The sequence below is a fragment of the Microtus oregoni genome, unplaced genomic scaffold (genome assembly GCF_018167655.1).
Source record: "Microtus oregoni isolate MIOR12 unplaced genomic scaffold, Mior012 000018F_ref0000195, whole genome shotgun sequence".
In the NCBI taxonomy this organism is placed as follows: Eukaryota; Metazoa; Chordata; class Mammalia; order Rodentia; family Cricetidae; genus Microtus; species Microtus oregoni.
In genome coordinates, this window is record NW_024543077.1 from 28,092,362 (window position 1) to 28,108,539 (window position 16,178).

The window sequence follows — 16,178 nt, forward strand, 5'->3', positions numbered from 1 at the left end:
AATGAGGTTATCTGTGCTCTCAGATGTCTGTGCCTGGGTTGGATTTACTCTGTTTAAGTTAAGATTGAGGCTCACACCAGAATTCTGTCTGGATTTCTTTGTGTAGAAAGGCTGCAGCGTTTGATGTGTGCCGACAATACTTTCTGTGACAATGTTTATGTGTATCCAAGTATTCAGTTAACGAAGGCCAGCGAGTGGAAAGCTGTCGTGAAGTGGATTTGAAAATGGCTGGATCAGCTGCAGCTTTGGCAACACAGCACTGACTCAGACTCCCGTGGAAATGCTTGCATCAACAGTGTGTGTTCAGCCAAGCTTACACCGAGAGAAAAGACAGTTTAGTCTCTAGCATGTCAGAATACTGGCGGCAGAAGTTTCATGGATTTGGTTTGGACAAAGGTTTAAGATTCTATCCGTTAGCAGAATCTCTCGATTTCGCTTTATTGTGTGTGAGATCTGCTTCTCAACTAGAATTGGCAAGTTAGGACCTTCTTAGCTGAGACTGCTGTAACAGGTACCACAGGGCAACATAAAGGAAAGAAATTGGTCCCAGATCAAGGTATCTTTGTTTGCAGGTGGTTGCCTCTACTCTGTGTCTTCGTGTGGTATTCCCTCATGTGTGTCTGTCCCACGTTCTTCATTTATTATGTGTGTATATGCATCCATGTTTGCACACCTGTCTATGTGAAGGCCAGCCTCCAGCTCAATCGTCTTTAGATTTTTTTTCAATTTATTTTGTGTGTGAGTTAATGTATTTAGGTAAACGTATGCACAGTGGAGGCCAGAGGGTGACCTTAAGAGTCATTCCGCCAGGAGCTAACCATCTTGGGTTTGTGACACTATAGTATCTTTCATTTTATTAGACACATAGACTAGGCTGGGCTGTCTGGCCAGCAAGCCACAGGTTTTTTTCACCCAACTCCAACCTCTCCAGTGCTGGGATTACAAGGACATGCCATGGTGTCCAGCTGTTAAAATCTGGGCCCTAAGAACCAGACTCAGTTCCTCATACTTGCTGAAAGATCTGTCTTCCTGCTCCACCTCACTGGTCTGGAATTCACCAAATTGGTTTAGCTAGCTGGCGTTGGAGCCCTAGAAATCTACCTCGGAGCAGGGCTGTGATCACAAGGGCATACTTAGCGTCTCATTGTTGTTTGTTTTTATGTGAGTTCTGGGGCTTGAACTCAGACCCTTGTGCGGCACAGCAAGCTCTCAGCCGAGTGAGCTCTCTCCCACACCACTCAGTTCTTGTAAGGACGCCAGTCACGGTCAGGCAGCCACCTTTTACTTCAGAGACCTTATCTCCAAACACAGTGGCATTTGGTGGTCAGGAGTGACAAGTCAGGACTTTACCCAGGAAATCTGGGGAGTCCGTAAGTCAGCCCGCAGCATGCCTTTGGTGGCGCCCATTTATATTTAGACTCTTGACAGCATCCCCTTCCTCCTTATCAGGCTTGGAGCTCAGGCCAGTGTTCTTTTCAATTCTTGTTCCCATTTTGGGGAGCCTGAGACAGACTGAGGCAACAATGGCCAATAAAGTTGTGTTTAGAGTCCTCATCCCATCTGCTTCCTTCCTATCAGAGCTACAGCCCGCATTCCTCTTTTAGTTTGCTTCCTGGTCTCTGATTTGGGGACCTTGAGGTCTGTGGAGAGATTGTGAGAACAATGACCTGTTTCCTGATAAAAAGACAGGTGCTTGCCCTACAGAGGGACATACCACACGAACACAGAGAGCTAAAATGTCAGGCAGCCATGGCCTTCACAGGTTAGCCTCTGCAAGGGAGCACTCAGCATCGAGGGAACAATTGTTTGAGATAAGGAGAGATGGTTGTAGGCACATAACTGGTGTGTGATGGGCTAACTCTGACAAGCTCGTGTGTCCCGAAATTAGTGAGCACTAGGTGGAGAAACAGAAACCAAGAACTTCAGAGGCAGACAACTTTACGCCCTGTGTTTATGTATTCATACACAAATGTTATGTGTGTAAAGCTACAAGCATACAAAAGATCTTATGGACGCATTCACATATATGTATTATGTGTGTAAAAGTCCCCCACTTACTGACAGCGCTACTCCAGAGTCCCCTCAACATCTCAAATCCACAGATACTGGTCTGTCAGTAACTTTTCAGTGTTTCCACAAAGTCCCTGCTGAAAACAACTTCTGGTCTCCACAGGTGTGCACATGCACACGGCGTGTGTGCGCGCACGAGCACACGCACAGATTTTGGATGCTAGAAGTGATGTTTCAGAGCGCAGTTTAAATAGTTGGTGAGGGGTCATGTGACAGTGGAATCTGGCATCTTCTCACTATCACATAGGATTCAACAGATGTTTTCATCCACACAGAAACAGGGGTTGTCAGAAAGCAAACCCCATCTCAGACCAGTGAGTCTGCCATGATTGGGAATGCCCAGAGTGGTGCTGATGTGGAGAGATGGCGCCTCGTTTGTGCTGGATCTGGGACTAGATCTAAGAAATCCTGTTCAGATCTACCCTTCATCCGCCTTCTTCAATCATACCACACACAGCCTCCTCCTGTGTGCATAGTCGCCGTTGGGCTGCATTGCTTCCTAATCAGTAGCTTACACAGTTCTAGGTTCACAGTAAAGAGTGTGCAGGTCATTCATGTCTTCCTTCTTCCACCGTGAGTTCTTTTGTTATCGTCTTGAATTAGTGTGGGGCATTTATACAACCAGTGGTCCTGCATTCATCCACGCATTGACTGGTGTTTAGTTTGCTCTTCTAAGCTGTGCGTGTTCTGCATGTTTTGACCACTGTATAATGGCCTACGTCCGCAATGAAGGACCATGTAGGGTCATTTCATCTCCTGTCCCTTCTGCTTATCCCTCCCTCCCCTGAGTTTCTAACAACCTCTGATCTTTATACTGCCTCCATAGCGTTACCTTTTCCAGAATGTCAGACAGTTGGAACCTGGGGCATGTTGCCTCTTCAGAGTGGCTTCTTTCAGTTAGCGGTGTGCAACTAACTCCCCTTCCTGCCTTTTTGGCCACTGTATGTAATTTGTTTGTCTGTCCACTGGCTAGCATGCCATTTGGGTACATTGTTTACTTAGGGGAGCACTTTTTATTGCTTCTTGAGTTTGGACAGTTATAAACAAAGCTATTGGGACCATCTTTTCAAGTTTTCATTTGGGTGATTATTGACAAGCATAGTTATTGGTTCATACAGAGGGTACTTACAATTTTATGTGAAAATGTGGTACTGGTGTCTCATGTGTTCTTGTCGCTCCACGTCTTTGCCAACATTTGGTATTGTCTGTGCTTTGTATTTTGGCCCTTCTAACAGACTATGAGGAGTTATCTTTCTCACATTCAGCGTTATCTTCAATTCACTGTAAGAAATAGATTTAAGCTGGGCGGTGGTGGCGCATGCCTTTAATCCCAGTACTCGGGAGGCAGAGGCAGGCGGATCTCTGTGAGTTCAAGACCAGCCTGGTCTGCAAGAGCTAGTTCCAGGACAGGCTCCAAAACCACAGAGAAACCCTGTCTCAAAAAAACCAAAAAAAAAAAAAAATAGATTTAACATTACCATTAATGTAAAATAACACTGCTACTGTCAGATCCTAACAGGAAGATGGGAAACAGTGGAGAAATCCCATATTAACACTAACACTGTTAGTGATAAGAGTTAAGTACGTGTTGTTTCGTTGTTGTTTATTTTGGAAACAATACCTTCAGGAGGTACATGTTCCTGACTGTCAGATGTGAACAGTTGTACTTACAAGTATAGAAATACCCAGACAGTCATCATATGATGGTCCTCTCATCGAACACTCGGGCCTTCGAGCATTTGCAAATGCTGATTCTGTTTTAATATTTTATATATTTAATATTTAATGTGTACAACATCATTAGTTGCTGCATATGCATACCATGAAATAACCACAGTACGTCTGTAATTCCAGCTTTATCATCTTTGGTGTGTGTGTGTGTGTGTGTGTGTGTGTGTGTGTGTTGGAGCACAGGTCTTTCTGTTTAGCAAATTCCAAAAGAGTCCAGGATTGTTACCATAGCAACACTGTTAAACTTTGGACCTGTCTGTCCTGCACAGCTGAAAAACTGTGCCCGGCATCTGCCTCTTGTCCTTCTTCCAGCCCCTGGTAACCAGAGTTCCGCAAGGTGTCTGTGAGTTGGGTTGGTTTGGGTTCACACGCGAGCGAGTTCCTGTAGTGTTTGTCTTCTCACGTTTGACTTATTAATTCTGGATTGAAGTCTTCTAGTGTCTCTGTTTCAGGTCTTTCAGGTTGCGTATGTCATCATTAAAGCCGCCAATGCCCCTCGCCCCGGAAACTGGATTTTGGAGCGATCCGTGGATGGCATCAAGTTCAAACCCTGGCAGTACTACGCAATCAGTGATGCGGAGTGTTTGACACGCTACAAAATATCTCCAAGGCGGGGACCTCCCACTTACAGAGCTGACAATGAAGTGATCTGCACCTCGTATTATTCGAAACTTGTACCACTTGAGCATGGAGAGGTACTGTGTCCACGGCAGGAATGGCTGCCTGTTATTAGAGACCCCTACTTCAGATGCCACCATGGTATCCTTCATGGGAGTCTATAGTAAACATTCAGAATCAGTCACCCTTAATCCAAAGGTATGCCTGTGGCTGCCTTGCTACTTAAAGTCTCCCTGACTGGTGTCTGCTTTAGCTTCTTGTTTTCTTCCCAGCATGCAATTCCCTCGGTCTTCACTCTGCTGTGTTTGCACAGCCTCACCAGTCCCCTTCCCACCACAGAATCTTTCCGTAAGATCAGGGCAAGAACATGTGTTATATTAAAGAGAAGCCAGGATGGTGATATATAAGTGTAATTCTCGCACTCCAGAGGCTGAGGCAGGAGGATCATGAGTTGGAGGGATACGTAGCAAAACGTCTTCAATAGTACTAAGAACATGGGTAGAGGAAAAGGAGATAGCAAAAGTGCTTCTAAAAGGTGTAGTTCCTCTGTCTCCCTCTTCCTCAGGGGTGTGGAGCGGCCCATGAAGTAGCTACTCAGTGTATGCTTCAGTAAACCTGGAGTGAAACAGAAGCAATACAATCTTCATTGGCACCTTGCTTGATGAGCGAACGCTGTAGAACTCACAAGCGTGCTCTGTAGCCGTAGCTGGGCAGAAAACTCTCCAGTCACAGAGATTAACTAAGACAGCAGGCATCCTTAAAGTTTGGGGCACAGTTCTCTTACCCTCTCTAGCCTGCTCATGGCTTAGGCCTTTGGTTGAGGAGATGCAGCATCTTGGTCTGTGTTCAGAGACCCTCACAATGCGGGCAGAAGGGCACCATTGAAGGGACTCCGGTGGTCTCTGAGGTAGTGGAGTGGGTAACCCACAAACTGAGACAGAATGGGGATCATGGTTTATGAGTACCTAACATGCGGTAGATGGGCTGTTTCGTTTGTTTTTTGTTTTACACAGAACCCAGTTTTTAGGTTTATCTTTGTAAAGATTCTGATGCCGTCAGCCAGCATGCATGTATGTGTACATGTTACACATGCGCAGAATTGACATGTGTTTGTCTGTGTCCAGATTCACACATCACTCATCAACGGCAGGCCAAGCGCTGATGACCCTTCACCCAAGCTGCTGGAGTTCACCTCAGCGCGGTACATACGGCTTCGTCTGCAGCGTATCAGGACGCTCAATGCAGACCTCATGACCCTTAGCCATCGGGACCTCAGAGACCTTGACCCTATTGTCACAAGACGCGTGAGTATCTGCTGTGGCCCTGACCACCTTGAAGGACTTGATTCAGGACATATTCTTCGTTTCCTTTGGCTTGCTATGACTACCTCCTGTCATTTGTGGCAAAGCTCTGTAGGTGATGGCCCCGGCGTCCATTCCACAGATCTCCTTTCTCCTTCCTACCTGTCCCCATAGTGTGCACACCTGGAGAATGGCATGGCCACTGTCCTAAAGATCCCAGTCTGGTACCACATCCGAGCTTTAGCAACTCGGGCACTTTAATTTTTTTTTCTTCTGAAGCGATAAAATTGGAGAAATAGTCAGGAAGACATATTCAGGAAGCTTTTAAATGTACAGTTGAATATTAAGGTCACCTGTGGCCAAACATTTTTATGACCCTCCCATCACTTCGCAGTGAATTACTAGCTTGTGGGGTAGCTGTGTGTATAACTCAGCTAACCTTGTTTAAAAGCAGATGCCACATTTTAGTCATTTGACATTTGCAAGCCCTGATCTTTTTCTTTCTTTTACTTTTTTTAAATTTATTTATTTATTAAAGATTTCTGCCTCCTCCTCGCCACCACCTCCCATTTCCCTCCCCCTCCCCCATGAAATCCCCCTCCCTCATCAGCCCGAAGAGCAATCAGGGTTCCCTGACCTGTGGGAAGTCCAAGGACCACCCACCTCCATCCAGGTCTAGTAAGGTGAGCATCCCAACTGCCTAGGCTCCCACAAAGCCAGTGCGTGCAGTAGGATCAAAAACCCATTGCCATTGTTCTTGAGTTCTCAGTAGTTCTGCTGCCCTGATCTTATAATAGCCAGTCTTGTCAAGCCCTGCGGGCTGTTGGAATGCCACCCATGGCGCACCCTGGTGGGGTTCATTTGTATTTTCCTGATGGCTAGAATGAGCCTGTTAAGAGTTGACCTTTTTTGGTCCATTTTCGCGTATTTTTGGTTTAGACCATATTATGGATATCTTCTCACTGAGTTTTTCTGTTTATTTTTTGAAACTATAACTTTTGATGAACACATCAACATAGGAAGAATTTTGGAGGACTTTTAAACAATATTGAGTTATCTAGTCCATACACTTAACGGTACTGTCTGCACTTAGGTGACTCCGCCTTGAGTCCCCTCGGCAATATTTTATTGTTGATTCGTAAACCTGCTACTCAGAGATGCAAGAAGAAAGCAAAGATAAGCAGCACGGGTGTGCAGGACTGAGTCCTCATCGTCGGTAGCTGGCACGATCATTCGCACAGATAATCTACAAAACAACTACTAGAAATAACACTGAGGTTGGCAAGGCAGTCATGCCAAATCAATCCATAAAGGGGAAAGGCATTTCTAAATAATGGTAGCAAACAATGTAAAATAAAATTAAAAAAATAATACGACGAGACAGAAGTATGAGCCAGCGATGCAGTGTGACGTCCAAGGAAAGACGGTTTGCGCGCATGCACGAGTCCACATCTTGATGATGCGTCATCCTTCCTGTGCACGTCTGTGCACCTCGGCGGTCCTACGGAACTCAGCAGCGAGAGTGATGAAGAGGACTGCTTTGGCTTAAGGCAAAACCACATTGGAAAATTCTTCTAGACTTCTAGATTCTGTTCATGAGCTGATTCGAGTGTTATTGGTTCAAACTAAGACTTTTTTGTGTGTGCAATAACATTTAAAATGTGGATGTAATTAAGTTTAGCATTCCAAAAGCAAGCCATGAGCCCAGCTGGTATGGTGGGGTGCCATCCCTTACCTTGCACCAAAGTCAGAGGGTTTCTAACTTCTGTTTGTTACACCCCTTTTTCCAGTATTACTATTCAATCAAAGACATTTCCGTCGGAGGCATGTGCATTTGCTACGGCCACGCCAGCAGCTGCCCATGGGACGAAGAAGCTAAGGTTAGTTGTGGTGTTTTACTGTTACTGAAACCTCAGTGGAGCAGTTAAAGTGGCAATGTTTCCCTGTCTTTATTTATCCAAAGCAGACAGTAAGAGGCATCAAACCGTGTTAAAAAATTTAGACTACCTGATTGGTTTGATTTTTGCTTTGTTTGGAGGACATATTTTTAAGTAACCCCTCCTGTGTTGTTTAGTAATAATATGTCCATGAAAAGAGACTGACAACTCCATGATCTTCCATATTCTTAAAAGAGAGTCAAGTAAGTGGCATGTGCTGATATAAATTATATTTGCTATTTCTGTGATTCCCTTCTTTCCATCTCGGTGGTACTAAATCAAGATAAAATAGACTTTGTCTCTGTGGATGTAATGCTAAATTAATAATTGGATAACTCCTTTCAAAACACTCAGTTACTCCCAACCTTTAGAGCTCTGTACCGGTTGAGAAGGAGTATTCTGTGCTACTGTTAATTATATTTGTTTGATCTTTGCACTGCTTGGGGCTGAACTTGGTCCTCAGCATACTACGCAAGCACTCCATCAGTGAGACACACCCTCAGCCCACACTTTCTACTGTAAAATCATTTTTAACATTTACTTAATGAGGTGTATGCCAGGGTACATATGTAGATGTGAACTCATGGACCACAGTTCTCTCCTCCCATCATGTGACTTTCTTGGATACAACTGTAGTTTTCCGGCTTGGTGGCAAGTGCTTTCGCAGGCTTGCCTATTATTATATTTTGGTACTGAAAACTGTATTGATAAACATTAGAAAATCGTCAAGCAAACAATGATGAAATCTATTAATAAGGAGTCAAACCATTGACCGGGACTTCCAACCCTAAAGTCGGCGCATCCTTTTAAAGGACATTCTTGTTAGTTAACCCATATTTCAGTTGTGTTTGTAATCAGGTTATGTGTGTGTCCTCTCCGGAAGTCCAGTGTCAGCTGGTTTGATACAGTCCCAGATGCCTCGCTGTCAAGACTTACCACGTCACAGGATCACTTTCTTTTTTCTTAAATGAAATTAAGAAAACCACACAGGTAAAAGTTTTCAGCTTTCATTCCGTGTCCCTGTTCCGGCAGCAACTGCAGTGTCAGTGTGAGCATAACACCTGCGGGGAGAGCTGTGACCGCTGCTGTCCCGGCTTCCATCAGCAGCCCTGGAGGCCCGGGACCATTTCCTCGGGCAACGAGTGTGAGGGTGAGTACACCGTCGGCCTGGACAGAGACGGCTCCTGCTTGGCGTGCTTAAGTCATGGCGTCCTGATTATTAGAATGACTGGATCACTTGGTTTTTGTTTTGTTTTGCATTTCAAATACTACCCAAAGCAGCATATCCTTGGTGACATTTAAGGGCTAAAAGTATTATAGATTCACATTTTTTTTTTGTTTTGTTTTTTCGAGACAGGGTTTCTCTGTGACTTTGGAGCCTGTCCTGGAACTAGCTCTGTAGACCAGGCTGGTCTCGAACTCACAGAGATCCGCCTGCCTCTGCCTCCCGAGTGCTGGGATTAAAGGCGTGCGCCACCACCGCCCGGCTAGATTCACTATTTTACATACGTTTTTTTCCCCATGTGTACTGTTATTAGCTATAAATGTGAAGGTGAAATTAATTAATTATGGTACTGAGAATTGAACCTAAAGGAGTCCACCATGCTAGGAGAAGCTCTACCCCTGACTTACATCCCCAGCTATAGTTACTTGGTCCAGCCAGAGATCTCGGCAGGTAAAAGGAGCTTGCCATCAAACCCAGTGACCTGATTTTGAGCTCTGGGATCCATGTGGTGGCACACAAAACCCAACTCTCTTTTTGCTGTCGTTTGATCTCCACATGCAGCTATGGGCTACACATGCCTCCCACAACACCCTCCCCCCGCAAACACACATGCACCAGCAAATTGAAAACATGGTTAAATTGAAACAAAACAGTATTTCACTTTATCTCCCTCCTTCCCACTTTCTACTTCTTAGTATTTTTTTCTAATTATCTATGGTATATATTAATATGTTCCTATTTTCAATGTTTCTTACATGTAAAATGACATAATAATACATGCCATTCTACAGACTTGATTTTAGTTCAGCTTTTCCATGTGTCTAGGTGTGTCTTGCCTGCTTGTGTGTCTATGCGTCACTTGCATACCTAGTGCCCAGGAGGAGGGCATCAGAGCCCCAGAAGTGGACTGACAAATGGTTAGGATCTGCCCCGTGGGCATGGGAGTTGAATCTGGGTCCTCTACAAGAGCCCCAGTGCTCTCAACATCTGAGCCCTCTCTCCAACCCCAGAACTGCTTTTTTGTTTTAAGACCTGGGCCTCACATTTATCAAACAAGCAGACCCACCCTCCAAGGCAACTATATCACATTTTGAGGGGTAACAAGGTCTCCTCTAGTGCGGGCTGAGTCAGACCCCGTCCTGCTGCAGCCTCTTAACCCTGAGATTACACGTGTACGCTGCCATTTCCACCCAGTACATTTAATAATTTTGATAGCAATTCCCATTTTTTCCTCTAGGATGTTGTCTGTATCTTTTTTTTTAAGCATCTATTTATTTAGTGTGAATGGGTGTTTTGCTTGCATGCAGTCTATGCCTAGTGTCCAGGGAGGCCAGAAGAGGGCATCGGATCCCCTGGGATTGGTGTTAAGGATGGTTGTGAGCCACCATGAGTGTACTGGAAACTGAAACCTGAACCTCTGGAAGGACAGCCAGCGTCCTTTACCACTGAGCCATCTGTCCAGCCCTTGCCTATATCTAATGGAATTATTTATGCTAGGATCTTAAGGCACGGGCATTTACATTATGGAATGAGGGTTTTCTTTAGATAGGACACAGTATGTGTGTTAATTGAGATATTCAACTATTCTCCTAGAATGCAATTGTCACAATAAAGCCAAAGACTGTTACTACGACGAGAACGTTGCAAAGGAGAAGAGAAGTCTGAACATGGCTGGGCAGTACATTGGAGGGGGCGTTTGTATCAACTGCCGGCAGAATACCACAGGGATCAACTGCGAGACCTGTGTCGATCAGTATTACAGACCTCACAAGGTAGGTGTGCTTCTTCCTGCAGCCGAGCTCCAAGACCTTCTTGACCTTCTTCCTGCAGCCAGCTACACAGCCTTCGAGGCTGGAAAACACACCTCCTTAAGGGTGGACCTCTGTTGTGAAGGACCTTTCCTTTCTTCAAGGTCCTAGAGTCCTCCAGCTTTGTCTCCTACCCTGGCTTGCTGCCTTGCTCAAAGTGGAAGTCTCCATGCGTTGATATTTAACTTGAATTGGGGTTACGGGCTATGTGATTACAGATAATTCTAACTATAAATGTGCAGACTTGGTTAAGAACTAGGGGGGCCATAGCTCGTCCGTAAGATGCATTCATTCAACCTTCTGTGACTGTTACGGAGTCAGACTCTTGGAGTGGCAATTGTAAATGGCAGAGAGGGAAGGGGGACTGTGGAAACAAGAAAGGGTGACACCTTGCTGACGATACTCACTGCTGTCAGCATCAAAGAGATGTTTAGAGCCTCTTGCTTGAGGATGTATTATCTTCCTGACGCCTACATTCCCGGTTACACATATCTCTGCGATAGTCTCACCTGGAAGCTGCTGCCTTGACATGGTGGCTGTTATTTCAAGTCATGCCGTTATCCCTGGTGAGGTCATCCAGGACACCTTCTGCCTTTCAGGTGTCTCCTTATGAGGACCAGCCTTGTCGTCCCTGTGACTGTGACCCAGTGGGGTCCCTGAGTGCTGTCTGTATCAAGGATGACCTCCATTCTGACTTAGCCAACGGTAAGAACTTGGTCTGTTATTACATGCGCAGTTGATCTAGGTTGTATGTATAAACTGTCTGTGTTGTGCAGAATTGTTTCCAGGGTCGAGAAATTGGAGGGTTTGTGTGGATTCTCTTGTTCACTAACTATTTATTATCTTCCGCATGCAAACAGCCATCTAGCATGTGGGTGGAGCTTTGGTAGTCACTTTATTCTCTTATTCTGGCTCCAGGAGGGTCGTGCTATGTGGGCAGCATGTGACTATTACGGTTCTTTCTTTTATGATTAATATTTGTTTGGCTACGTCACATTTTATATGTTCAAGTAGTTATTAGTGAATGAATAGATACTATTTATTAATGGATGAATATATATATATATATATATATATATATATATATATATATAGCCTGGTATTTCTCTTTACTGAGTCTGGCTAAGACATTGAGTGCAGCTGTGGTCGGCCCATTAGTGGGGAACTTTGGGTTTCTTCGTCCCTTCCATCCGTGATGAATAACACGGCTGTGGGCATTCACGTAGTTACTTTCGTGGGTGTGTGTTCTATTTCACTGTGGGATCAGGAGTGGGGTTTCAGTATCACATGGTGGCTCTCCCTGTGGGTTTAATCTCAGTGTTTCTCATTACACCAACACTATAGCAAGCTGTGGTCTATAGGCCAGTCTGCAAACTGTTTTATGTGTCCAGAGAAAGCTGTGGACATTCGCATATGGATGGTGGTCCATGGCTGCGTGAGAGTGCTGAGAAAGAGCACACGGTTTAGTCAGCTGTACCTGAAATCCTGCTCAAAGAGGTGGCGCCATCTGCACTCGCCAGCCCCTGCTTTAAACCCTGGAACTTCATGTTGAATCAGTGTTGCTGTTTTCTCCCCCAGGGAAGTGGCCAGGCCAGTGTCCATGTAAGGAAGGTTATGCCGGAGACAAATGTGATCGCTGCCAGTTTGGCTACCGGGGTTTCCCGAACTGCATGCCCTGTGACTGCAGTACCGTGGGTAGCGTGAATGACGACCCATGCTCAGAGCCATGTCTTTGTAAGGTAAATGTGGAGCCAAAGAAGCTTTGAGTGTCTTCTGGGGCTCTCCGGTCCGCTGGATCACATGATCAGGTCTTGTGCAGAACAGGGAGGTTTTAGTAGAAGCAGCATGTCGCAGCAAGCTTGGATGGAGATGGGCACCTGGTTTCCTCTTTTGTGGCACCTCTGGGTAGCAGCCATGTATTCCCGAGGCATTTCTGGGACTTCTAGATGAAGCCCAACCTTGCATGCCATTTCCTTGGCATTGGCTTTAATTCTGGGGCATTGGCTCCCAGTTTCATGTTTGGAGGAGAACCAGGTAAATACTGAATTTCCCAGAACCCTAATGAAATGCAGATCGGTTATCTTGAATTTCTCTTCAATGAGAATTGTGTAATTGTAGGAATGTGTACATGTGGTGCCCGAGGAGGGTCTTATTTGGTTATGGGATATTAATAACCGTTTCCCCGGAATTCGTGCGATTTCCTGTATGTACCTTATGTCTTATTCCCATGAAGGCAGAGTCTTCTGTCTATGAAAATAAGCTTGCCTATAAGTAAAACAAATAACCATATAACCCTCTTCAAATCCTAAAATGGTTGTACAGGCAAGGCACGATGCGTATGCCTGAAATCCCGGTGTCTAGAAGGGTTTGAGAAATGGAGGCCAGTCAGCCTGGGCTATACAGTAAGACCCTGTCTCAAAGAGGGGGGAAAACTAAAACAAAACGAAATGCAAGTATAAATAAATAAGCGAATAGCTTTGACTTAATGAAAAGATCTAAAACAAAACAAATTTTTTTTTTGATGCGACGACCAAGCTCTAACATCTGAGACTTGGTCTTGGTCACAGAAGCAAGCCAGTTGTTGCGGGTTCCCCATTCATAAATATCAACTGCTTGAGGTTTCTCACGGACTTTGAATATTTGTTTAGCGGAGGATTTATTACCTGTTTGTGTGGCCTTCTCCTTCCCAGTGTCTGTCATGATGTGTCATCTTTCCTCTATCTCTCTGGATACATTGGCCCCCACCAGCTAATCCTTCTTTTAAAAATAACTTTACAGAAAAATGTTGAAGGAAAGAATTGTGATCGCTGCAAGCCAGGATTCTATAACTTGCAGGAAAGAAACCCCCGGGGCTGCTCTGAGTGCTTCTGCTTCGGCGTCTCTGATGTCTGTGACAGCCTCACGTGGTCCATTAGTCAGGTGAGAGACGCTGCGAGTTGGTTAGTAAGTGGGCCAGGGAGGCCATCTGTGGTCGTGTTAGGATGCCAGGAGGCCAGCTTCCCCTGAACCATTCTCTTTCCTTTGGAGAGACCAAGGCACAGATCCAAGGCAGCCCACTCGTAAGCGCATTGCTGTCTTTGCATTCTAATATGTGTGTTTATTTCCATATACGTTCTCTAGTTGGAATAATTGGCTGGAATGGTGCTGTAAAACATTCCTTGTTTGCATTTCGTCTGTAGAACACACTTGGGGTCACGGGAATTTTTCATTTCAAAGACGCTTAGAGTGGGAGGCATTCCAGCGGTGGGAGCAGAACGACCTCAGATGGCCCGGAATTATAAGGACAGGCAGGGTTGGGGTATGGGCTGTTCTGGGGCAGGGGATTGGAAGGGTTCACTGTGAGATGACTGGAAGCTAGGGAGGGGCTTCTGGGCTCTGGGATTAGCTACTAGTGATCATTGTGGTCAACACACTAGGGGGGCTTCTCACCACCCCTGGGCAAGCGACTCGTTGGCAATACAAGGTCGGAGATTTTTATATATTTTTCGTCATTTTTAGCTATAAGGCGGGACCAAGGATCATTAGAAATAGGATAGATTAGGATAGAATAGAAACAGGAAGATACTTTAATCATGACATTTATAGACTGAGCATCCCTCATCTAAGAAGCTAAGATACTGGGGAACAGAATATTTTGGATTTTTCCCTTTAGGAATATATATATTCTTTTCCCATATACACCTTATCCACATAACCTGAATATAGGTTTTATGTAATGTTTTGTATGTACCTGTTTTATTACTCAGGTGAGGTCAGGTGTGAAGCTTTCCATTTGTGATTCCAATAACTCTGGGTTTTGGGGACATTTATAGATTAGTGGTATTGAACTTGTAGTAATTTCTTTGTTCTTATTAAACATCTCAAGTTTGTAACCCTGTTCTGCATGCTCATGCCCTTCAGTTGTGTGTTAACCGATGTGGATTTGAGGTGTGTGTCATGTGCCCAGCCTCTCTGGATCCTATGACAAGTCCCTCAGTGTGGTTCAGTGACAACGATCCTGTTAGCTCTATCTTGAGCATAAACTCGCTCCACCTGTCTCCTTGTTGCAAAGATACTTACACAGGATTGGGTGGAATCTAAGGAGACCTTTATGCCATATTCTAAAATTCTTAATTTTTTTTAAGGTGACCAATATGTCAGGGTGGCTGGTCACTGACTTCATCAGTCCAAATATGATCCAGTCTCAGCAGGATGCCCTGGGTGGGCGCCATCAGGTAAGCATCAACAACACGGCCGTCATGCAGAGACTGCGGTCCACGTACTACTGGGCAGCTCCGGAGGCCTACCTCGGAAACAAGGTACGTGTGGGAAGGCAGGGGGAGGAACAATGTCCAGCTAGAAATCTCAGAGAACATTAAGAACGCAAAGCAGACTTGCCACAAGTTAGTGCTTACAGCCTTCATGCACACCACACTGGGCACTAGATCTCTTCGGTCCTTTTTGAACTCTGTAGTACAACATCCCATTATCCTTTGCTCTTCTGCATCTTGTTCCTCAACAGTGTACCTTGTGAATCTTCACCATCACTGGCTTTCTCCTTTATTCATCTGGGTCCTTGAATAAGTCAGACCTTTACGGAGTGTTGGCTACATTCTCACTTTGCCGGGTGAGCAGCAGACCCATGTAATGGTACAGTTCCCAGTGGCCCATGTAATGGTACAGGACACCCAGGGAATGGCTCCTACAGCAGAGTGTCTGTTCTCCTCCCTGTTTCCACATCAGGATAAACTGATGCTCACTGAAGGTCTCAGGAGACCAAAACAATGAATATTTTAATATAAAGAAAATGCAAGACAGTGATCTACAGTGTTGCTTGTCCAGAGAGTTGACTTTTAAGATTGAACCTTCTTCCCATCAGTGATTGGTTTTCACTCACCAGCCAATTATGCCCCATCTCTTTGGATTCTGACTAACTAGTACATACATCCAGGTGGCCTGTTTAAGTAACTCTGGTTTGTTTTAAGGTGACCCTACACCTTCATAATAGTAGTTGGTAAGCATCTAGTTAATTTTATTACCATTTTTTTCTAATTTGTATATAAATATATATGTAGAGCTACCTGCCCATCTATCTGTTTATCTGTTTGGGGGACAGACAGTTGCTGTATATCCCTGGCTGACCTGGCATTTATACTCTGGCCTTAGACTTCTGAGTACCAGAGGTATAAGTGTATACCTTCATATGTGGCCTAACTTGTAAATTATCATTATACAATAGATTCTATTAGACAGACATCTTATCACCAGAGAAATTGAAAAAATTCGTTTTCAGATTTTATGATTGTACCATTGCAGCCTGAATTTTATGGCCTATTCCTTAGGAAGGAACTCTCCAATATACATTAGTTGCCCCTAGCATGCGTTAATGGGCATTCCTAGTATATATTGATGGACATCCCTCATATACATTTAAAAGCGAAAATCTTTGAGCGCTTCCTTTAAATGAGGTATCTAATTAGCTTAGCAGTGAAATGAAAAGGTCCATGTA

General features: G+C 44.7%; 1 protein-coding gene across 1 annotated transcript in view; it reads left to right on the forward strand.

Moving 5' to 3' along the window:
- The window catches only part of LOC121458908 (laminin subunit alpha-1), a 119,994-nt gene that overhangs the window by 37,845 nt on the left and 65,971 nt on the right, over positions 1-16,178 (forward strand). The window contains exons 4-12 of the mRNA XM_041668293.1: positions 4,254-4,496; positions 5,544-5,723; positions 7,511-7,600; positions 8,690-8,807; positions 10,476-10,654; positions 11,290-11,395; positions 12,269-12,429; positions 13,469-13,609; positions 14,815-14,988. Coding sequence (XP_041524227.1) covers positions 4,254-4,496; positions 5,544-5,723; positions 7,511-7,600; positions 8,690-8,807; positions 10,476-10,654; positions 11,290-11,395; positions 12,269-12,429; positions 13,469-13,609; positions 14,815-14,988 — 1,392 coding nt within the window. The remainder of the gene's footprint in view (positions 1-4,253; positions 4,497-5,543; positions 5,724-7,510; positions 7,601-8,689; positions 8,808-10,475; positions 10,655-11,289; positions 11,396-12,268; positions 12,430-13,468; positions 13,610-14,814; positions 14,989-16,178) is intronic.